The sequence below is a fragment of the Mastacembelus armatus genome, chromosome 14 (assembly GCF_900324485.2).
Source record: "Mastacembelus armatus chromosome 14, fMasArm1.2, whole genome shotgun sequence".
Classification (NCBI taxonomy): domain Eukaryota; kingdom Metazoa; phylum Chordata; class Actinopteri; order Synbranchiformes; family Mastacembelidae; genus Mastacembelus; species Mastacembelus armatus.
Window position 1 is genome coordinate 10536725 of NC_046646.1, and position 9125 is coordinate 10545849.

At 40.4% G+C, this 9125-nt stretch overlaps 1 protein-coding gene across 1 annotated transcript; it reads left to right on the plus strand.

Moving 5' to 3' along the window:
* The first annotated feature begins 67 nt into the window (after positions 1–67).
* Positions 68–6907, plus strand: snx19a (sorting nexin 19a). The gene is made up of 11 exons (XM_026329259.1): positions 68–1885; positions 1976–2114; positions 2198–2298; positions 2385–2504; positions 2784–2902; positions 3231–3321; positions 3425–3575; positions 3851–3974; positions 4941–5125; positions 5239–5326; positions 5602–6907. The coding sequence occupies exons 1-11, from the start codon at positions 392–394 to the stop codon at positions 5747–5749; spliced, it is 2760 nt and encodes a 919-aa protein (XP_026185044.1). The 5' UTR covers positions 68–391; the 3' UTR covers positions 5750–6907.
* Positions 6908–9125: the final 2218 nt, after the last annotated feature.

Here is a 9125-nt window from a genome sequence, read left to right on the forward strand (position 1 = left end):
TTACTTGTACAGTCTCCATTATTGGCAGATTAGGATTAATGTGCATTGTGGTCAAATCCAATCAAATATGGCTTCATTTCAGCTCCACTTCACTTTGGGTATCTGTGGACAGCTCAATCCTCCCATCGCTGCTCTGACTAGGGATGGAGGGAAAGTCTGCGGGCACCTGGAGGGTGGATGGGTTAAAGGCAGTTTATGGAAATGTCCAGAAAACACCTGATGATGTGGATAAAGATAGAAAGAGTCAAAATAAGGCCAGGGCAGGGATTGTGCCAGTTATTCAGTAAAGCCAGCAAAGAAAGCATTTCATTCACTTTGTTTTCCTTATTGCTTGTTATATGACAGGATTTAACATTTTCTTCAAAAGGACACCTATTACCTGCTGACTGCAATGCCTTCCACAAAGAGCTCTAATCACTGGACTTTGTCAGAGTTACTTGGGCAGAGAAAGCTGTTAGGTTTCGGAGCTCTGCTAGCATGGCTTGTCCTTTTCCATCTTCTCGTGAACGTTTGGCTCCTCTGTATCTTCACCAGTCTCTTGGTGGTCCTTGGAGGCTGGCTCGGGTCCCGTGCGATACTGGATGCCAACAGCCTCCTCCACTTGGAACATTTTCTGCCCCTTGGCAGCGTTAACCCACCGCTGCATTCACCTGAACATGAGTGGAGGTTGAATCATGAGATCCACAGTGCCGTCCACAAAGCAGTGCGTGACTTTGTGTCCTCATGGTATCGAACTCTGCTGCCAGAGGTGGAGGGGGAGTTTGAACATGTGGTCTGTAATTCATTGCTGGAGTCAGTGATGGAGCTTAAGGAGCGTGCGCGGATAGTGGACAGAAAAGCACTGGTCCAAGGGCTGCTAGAGCTGTATGGCTGTCACCTGCAGAGTTACATGACGGCAAGACATTTACAGTCCACACAGAAGGAGAACATCAGCCTGTGGCAGCTCTACAGTGAAGTAGACAGCCCTCACCCAGCTGTGAGCAGTGCAGCCGCCGAGCTCAGCTACACAAGAGCTCTAGTTAACCTCGTCCTGCATGTGCTGGTTCCTTACCCGGAGATGGAAACCAGGACTGGAAGTTACGTGGTTACAGAACTCATCACCTGCAATGTGCTGTTGCCTCTAATAAGCAGGGTGTCTGATCCTGACTGGCTCAATCAGACCATTGTAGACATATTCACCAGGTCCCAGGAAGCAGAGGAAGTCAGTGTGGATGAGCTCCCACTAGCTGCACTATACAGATGCCAGGTCCAACAGGAGTCCTGGACCACCTGCAGGTCATTGGCGTCTTCTGAACAAGCTTGGCTCACCAGAAAAAACTCCTCTGACCTTGATGATCTACAGAGCCAGAGTACAATGTGTGAGAGGGACCCCTCACAGAGCAGCATGGTTAGCCTGATGTCTGCTGAGAAAATAGAAAACTGCCACACGGGTCTGCTCACACCGTGCAAAGTGAACTGCTGTTCACTCACATCTGGACATTACACCCACTCACCAGAGTCCAAAATCATGTCACTGGATTCCCTAGTACGACTGGACTCAGAAGATGACCTTACAGGAGGTTTCTGTGACTGTGGTCCTCCAACAAAGTTCTGCAATGTGATCACTTTAAAGGATGATGAGGAAGCCTTTGGCTGCTTCGGACCTTTGAAAAATGTTGGGCCAAAAGTGGTTGCACCTGAAGATTTCCATTGGCCAACAGGTATAGCTCAAGACAAATCCCCACCTTGTCCTCCTAGAAGACTTAGCCCAGCGTCTTACAACTTTGATACAACTAACAACATGACTGCACCTGTGAACATCCAGAACATCCACATTTCTGGTACTGTCACTTCAAAGGAGCAGCGTGGCGCTGGCACACATCCCTATACTCTCTATACTGTGAAGGTAACACCACCTCCCTCTTTTTTTAAGTTTGGCCTTTGAATATGTAATGTAATGATTATCACACATTATCCTCCACTTTCTCATTTACAGTTTGAGTCAAAAACTGAAGCTGAAAACGGTGCCACTCCACAACCAGCAGCCTGTCACACCGTCAACCGGAGATACAGCGAGTTCCTCAACTTGCAGTCACGTTTAGAGGAAAACCCTGAAGTCAAGAAACTAATCAAAAGTAAGAAATCTACTTTAACTAACCATTGATCTTTACTATACCCAAACAGACAAATCATTATAGTTGAGTGTTTTGCATTTCAGATGTCAAAGGTCCAAAGAAATTGTTTCCTGACCTTCCATTTGGCAACGCGGACAGTGAGAAGGTTGAAGCCCGTAAAAGTCAACTGGATATGTTCCTGAAAGTAGGTATTAAGATCATAGATTCCCTTTTACATGATTAAGAATGATTTGTGTGGGCCTGCAATTTGATCTTTTTTTCTTCTTCTAGCAATTAGGTAGCATTCCTGAGACAGCCAACAGCGAGGACATGCAGGAATTCCTGGTTCTCAACTCAGATGTTTGCACATACTTTGGAAGAAAACCTTTTGGCAAGTCAAGAATTGATAAGGTGAAAAAGGATCTACATGTAGATTCTATGTACATGTATATACGTAGACGTTGTGGAAGGAGTGTCATAAGAAACATAAGTCCATATGTAAGCACTCATTTGATACAATAACAAAAAAGTGAACACAACCAAACTAAAACTGATAAAATCTTAAAGGAATACTTTAACATTTTTGGCAATATGCTTATGTGAAAGAATTTGATGAATGTTAGTGTTGTAAATTCCTTTGGCATTTAATTTAATTATTTCATATCTTCTCAAACTTGATTACCATTAAAGATGATGGAAAATGCTTTAGACACCTTGAAGACAGCTTTCCCCCTAACTGAGCCCCTCAGTCCAACAGAGGATTTTGAGGGAGACGCTGATGGAAAAACGATGGACAACAGAAAGTACAGGTGACAGATCTATATCACTCCAATGCCTTGTTCCCATTACTTTGCCATCTGACATCACAGTTGCTCAACTGTAACCTGCTCAACCAAAGCATATTTTTAATACTATATTTCCTTTCTTAGATTTTAGATACAGATATTGCCAGAAATAAATCAAATTTCATGCACAAAGGAGATTTTTCCTTTATGTCTTACCCCACTAATCATCTCATGACCCATTAGATATTTTGACATCACTTGCAATCAAACACATATGCCTCTGATCATGCAACTTTTGTTTTAGTTTTTTGGCTGTAATGGTGGATTTATGGTTTTGTGTTTCATGCATCAGGAGGATCATGTTCCCAAGCAAAGTTACCACATCTCTCAATAGTCCTGATCTACATCCTAAAGTGACATACTGCTTTAGTGAAGGCAGTGCTGTAAGTTATCATCCTGTATTTCTGTCATCTCTGATTGATACATGTGTGTTTTAAATAGATGCCGGACAGATGCATTATTGCTGTGCTCATTACTCCTGTTTAGGTCCTTAATGGCATGTCACTGTCTGGTCTGGAGCGCTTTGTCAAAGAACAGGAAAGACTTTTATGTGAGAAGAACGGGAGGGAGGTATCCACTCAGAGCTGTGAGCAGCCTGGCAAAGACAAAAAGACTTCAGGGAAAACTCACGGGACAGGTTAAAACCTAGTTGGTTATATCCAAATGTTAGTACAGACGTGTTTCTGGAAGTGATTCCTTGCAGCTATTGAGGAAAAATCATGCAGTAACAAAGCATCACCACTTGAGTGCAGCAAAAGTCAATAGTTTGTTTAAGCACTAGTGGAGTAGCCCTTGTAGTCACTTTCCACCACTGTTGCTTTGTTTGTGTTTCATATGTATTCATATGTGTTCCTCTGTTTCTGATATTATGATGTTAACTTTTATTATTGATGTTTTTTATGTGGACCGTAGACACAGCTGTGGCAGATGTTGCTTTGAACATCTTGTGTCTGCTGATGAAGGACCAGTGGAGTTGGTTGTGCACTGAGAATATACAGAAAACCATCAGACTGCTCTTTGGCACCTTCATTGAGAGGTTAGTGTTTCTCTCAGCTTCAGCATGTAAACAACTCAGCGCCTGACACCCTGAAGAAGGTAGTTGTGATGTTAAAAGTTAGTATAGTTTTACAATGTTCTTGATCATTCAAGTGCCCGGCATTGTACTGTGTCTGAAACATATTTTTTTGTCTTTAAAGAAAAGTTAAACATTTTGGGAAATATACTTGTGCTTTCTTGTGCTGAGCTGGATGAGGAGCTTATTAACATTCTCATGTCTGTACAGTTAAGCTATAGTGGGCAGCTGTTTACCATAGCTCAACACAAAAACTAAAAATAAGGGGAAACAGCTGTTTCCCTCTGTTTCCAGTATTCATAATGAGCCAAGCTAACTATCTTCTAGTCCTAGCATCATAGTGAACATAGAGTCATGGGTGGTGCATCAGTGTTCTTATCTGACCCACTGCACAGAGGCAAATGTGAATATCTGAAAATACTGGATTGTTCCTTTTATTTTAATGTGCCTTATTGTTCTCTGTTCTTTGTTCATTGCAAATAAAACATAGCAGTTACTGTAAGTGATGTTTCTATGAGCTGCCACATTATTTATCTTTTTTATATACAGCTGGGTCCTTTAGTATTTTAAGGGACAGCCTCAAGTTGTTTGTTGGCACATGTATGATGGATTATATTTTCTCAGATTGCCTTGAAAACATTTTAAATACAATGTTTATGTCTTAGTGGGTATACAACCTTAAACAGACCTCAATCTTACCACTGGGTAATTTCTTCACCACACAGTCTGTGGGAACTGTGCTTGTCTAATCTCTTGTGTTCTGCTGCCATTATATGATTATACTGGCCTCCATATTTGGATGTATACTGCTGGGAGTGTTAAGGTCCACTAAGCATGTCAGTAAATAATGGAAATGGTGTACGAATGCTTGTTTGTGCTGCTTCCCATTGTGCACATCTTGCACATCTTAAGCTACCGATTCTATCTCAGGTGGTTGGATGTAGGAGTTGCCCACCTCACCAGTGGGCCCTGCTGGGTGATTTACCTACAAGTGCTGCAGGAAACTGTGTGGCCAGGAGGCACGCTGCCTGCTCAGCCACGCCCGGAGCGTAGTGCTGCAGAAAGAGAGGAAACTAAGGAGCAATGTCTGGACTGTCTAATGCGACTGCTCCCAGGTACAGAGCAGCTGTTAGATGGTAGCTGTTTGATTGCTTCTTAAATGCTCTTTCAATTACCAGGCTCCTACAGCTATGGTCTCACTATTTGGTTTGCTTCATTACTTGTACAGAGCTCATCACTGACATGCTGGACAGTGAGAAGTACAGACTGAGTGTGGGGATGATGCTGGAGTCTTTACAGGACTACCAGATAAACAAGTGAGTCAACAACTAATCTCATGAGTAATTGTGGTTGCCTCCAGGAGCCCAGAAACAATATTTAAACAAACAAATAATTTAAACAGTTAAACCAAGAGCTGGGAACAGTGTATCACTGACTGTGTTTATAGCTAAAATCTGTCTAAAAGACAGAAATTACACACTGGATAACTATCTTATGATAATTTTCCATATAATAATAATTCCATATAATCCATATAAGAATCTGTATCACAGTTGACGTCACCCAGTCTTGTTTTTGTGATTATGTGCAGGCATCTGATCTACCGCGTCTGTGACCTGCTGCTGGAGCTGCTGATCCCAGAGTCATGTGATGAGCCCTTCCAGAGGTGTCTGCTGCAGAGCCTGGGTAAAGACACAGAGAGGGACAGTCCTTTCAGACAATCAGCACATACACTCTGATGCCTCACAGTTGAAGCAGTCGATGGATGATGTGTAATATACATGTAAGGAGGTATGTGATGCATTTACAATGCTCTGTTTTCAACACGGGCTGGTGGGACAGAAGAGCAGCATTCATTTCCTGATTGGTCAGTGTTTAAAGGGTGTTTGTTGGTCATATCATGTGTCAGTCATGTGGTCTCACCTGTGCAGAAAAAAAATTCTTGGGACAACTTAATTATATGATGTCAATTGGCAACACGCTGATTACATGTTTTCTAATTGAGTTACCAAGGTAAATCAACACAGCTGATTTAAATCATTTAGGACATCACATTACCTCTACAACTACTATTAATTCAAGCGTGCCATCATGTAAGATATAGATTTGATATAACATTTCTTAATCAATAGTTGATGTTTTATTTTTGTGCTTAAATATTCAGGAGTCTGTTAATATGTATATATGTAATGATTTTATCGTGTAGCTCAGTGCAGTTAGAGCACTACGATGCCTCCTGGTAAATCAAGCGTTTGAAGGAAGGATGAAGGTCTGTAAGGCCTGAAAGACTGAGCATCAGTTAAGATTAATGAGCAGTTTGTGGGAATCCTCCTTTCTTCAAACTATAGATAACATTATGGTTTTAAATTTAGCTCTTATCTGACGACCAAAGCTGTCACAAAGATGGTGTTGTCATAGTGGATGTGTTTTATCTATGTTCATGTTTCCATCCATCCATTATCTAGACCCACTTATTCCTATTTAGGGTTACAGGGATCTGCTGGAGCCTATTCCAGCTCTCTTTGGGTGAAAGGCAGGGGAGGGACAGGTCACCAGTCCATCACAGTGTTAATGCTTCCACTTCTATCAAATTACCAGTACTTCTCAACTTGGTCCAGTTTTTGTGAAGAGCTTTTAAGCCACTGCTTTGTATTAATTATATTAACATTGTAATAATATTCTTACTGATGAGGATTAACTAAGGAGACTGAATTTTATTCTTATCACATAGTTAAGAAGTATCCAGTCCACCAGCTTTTATTAAAATCTTAATTTCCATCTACTCACACCATCCTATGAGTCAGTTTAAATTTTTTGTTCTAATTTCGATGTAGTTAAAAACTTTATTTGATAATGGCAATAAAAAGATGAACAGAAAGAAAAGAAAATCTGTAGTTCATTTCAGCACATAAAACATAGAAAATAGATTGTCATAATAATATTTGGTATTTACACTTTCAGTGACATCTGACCACCGTGGCTGAAAGCTCTGAACTTTATCTGACCGTCTGTGGGAACTGTCCTTAATTTAATAAATTAGGCAGAAACCTAGAGTATTATTCCATGTGCATAAGATTTGACATATGTATTTTCAGTGATTCACCTAAGATCCCAGACTGATATTTCATAGATAAAAGTGACTTAACAAAAGTGAGTACAGGCAGCATTGCAATCTTCCCATGGTCTTTTGATCCTGGCCAGCCTTTGGAAAATACTCACTGCTTCACAGACCATTTCTCTGATGAGACTGTAGTAGTGTGAAAGATTAACACCTTACTGCATGGCTTATCAAACCTCCATGAAATGCTCATTTTATATTTGACTTCTGTGACAAATTAAGCCAAATGAGAAACAAAATCACCACCATCTATGATGTATTTCAATACAGCAACATAACTCAGTTTAACATGAAAAACATTTTCTTCCTACAAAATATGAAGCATGTGCTTCACTTGTGTGTGACACTTTGTTGAATATTTTCCTCAAATTAATTCATTTCAAATGAATCTGTGTTTGTATGTTTCAGTCCCTTAGCAACATCAAAGCAACAGCAAAACCTCAAGTGAGATCAAGAGTTAATTGTCTGTGAGTTGCCAGTATTGCTGGCATTTCTACACTGTAAGGCACATAGTTTTAAATTTATGCTTGTTAGCATGACTTGAGTGAATGTCACAGAATCAGACATAGAAATAAAACTCTGCAAACATCAATCCCTCTGGATTTTACTAAACACTGCAGTGTGTCACAGTGCGTCCTCTACATAGATGCCAAAAACAGCAAGTCACCGTATTACAAATAAACTCAAAAAGATCTGAAATAATTGTGTGAACATTTTGTAAGCACTAGGACCAATTTTAAAAAATAAAAAAATCACTCAGCTCCAGTTAACAAAGATGTTTGTAATTGTCAGGATTCATCAGGTGGTTTTTGTAAGAGAAATAGAACAGGACACATCATACAATAAAATTCAATCTTCAGTGTTATTGCAACACATACTGTCTGATGGTGACACTGTGTCTAAAACATCTAGGGGTTGGACACAATAACATTATATCTGACCACACAACAGAATCCAGTTTAACTCCATCTTTTTCCTGTTGCTCAGGTTCACATATAGAAACGTGTCAGATGTCTGCATTAAACCCATTTCATAAATGAGATCTTAGGAACATTTAGCAGAGCTTGCTTCCTTTCTCATGATATCATGGGCTGATACTGGCTGGCTCCCACCTCCTGTCTCATGCTTTGGGACTTCACTGGCAACTGGAGGAGACAAAAATGTTCAAGCTACATTGATGGTGGCCCCATACATCCCAAACTCAAACAGCTGTATTTTCAACACCAAATCTCTCAACAGAACCAACATCTGTGTGAAATTTAACAACTAATCCCTAAGTGACACATGGACTGCTACAGTCTCAATTTCATCGGCTACTGATATTGGATTCGTTAACTCTTTTCAGTTATGTTTTAACGTGTCTTATCAGTAGTGGAAAGGTCTTAAAATAAACTAAATCTGACTAATTTTACTGAACACACAAAAACCTTTACTCAGTCCAAACCATCACATGTATTGTACAGCTCAAACCACACACTCAAGATCGTACCTCACGAGCGAGATGTCATCCAAAATTAGCTCTAAACATTTACTGGAGGTAGTTTCATGTGTCATTCTGTCTGTCAACCCAGTGCAAACAGTGTCTGTATTGAAATGCTATTGAAAGTGGTGGAATGACTGCAACCAGCGTCATGTTGATGGTAAGATTCATGTCGTCCCATACAAACTTTCTTTACAGATGTTTATCAATGAGTCACTGGTCTTACGTGTTAAGTGTTACTGGGTGTGTACTCAATCCATAATCCAGAGATGTTAATGTCACCTCTTTAATTACAGTATTTCTGTTTGCTTTCAGTGCACTGGGGATATTCTTTAGCCACTGTAAGATGTTTGCTAGACTAATTTTTAAATGTTTGTGAAGCAGATGTCCTGTCTGTTGTTATTTTGGGATGTGAAAAATGTCTTCTAGGTGAAGTTCACACTGTCCTGCAGCACTGGGCTGAAGGACTAAGACAAGATGCTGCTCTTGATTATGATGATGATTTACCATTAATATG

What these genes read in the sequence shown, in the direction of transcription:
- snx19a (XM_026329259.1), top strand. Translation starts at nt 392, where the DNA reads ATGCCTTCCACAAAGAGCTCTAATCACTGGACTTTGTCAGAGTTACTT. An exon ending in GCAAGTCAAGAATTGATAAG is followed by an intron (nt 2,505 to 2,783) that starts GTGAAAAAGGAT and finishes TTACCATTAAAG; the next exon opens with ATGATGGAAAATGCTTTAGA. An exon ending in CAGGACTACCAGATAAACAA is followed by an intron (nt 5,327 to 5,601) that starts GTGAGTCAACAA and finishes GATTATGTGCAG; the next exon opens with GCATCTGATCTACCGCGTCT.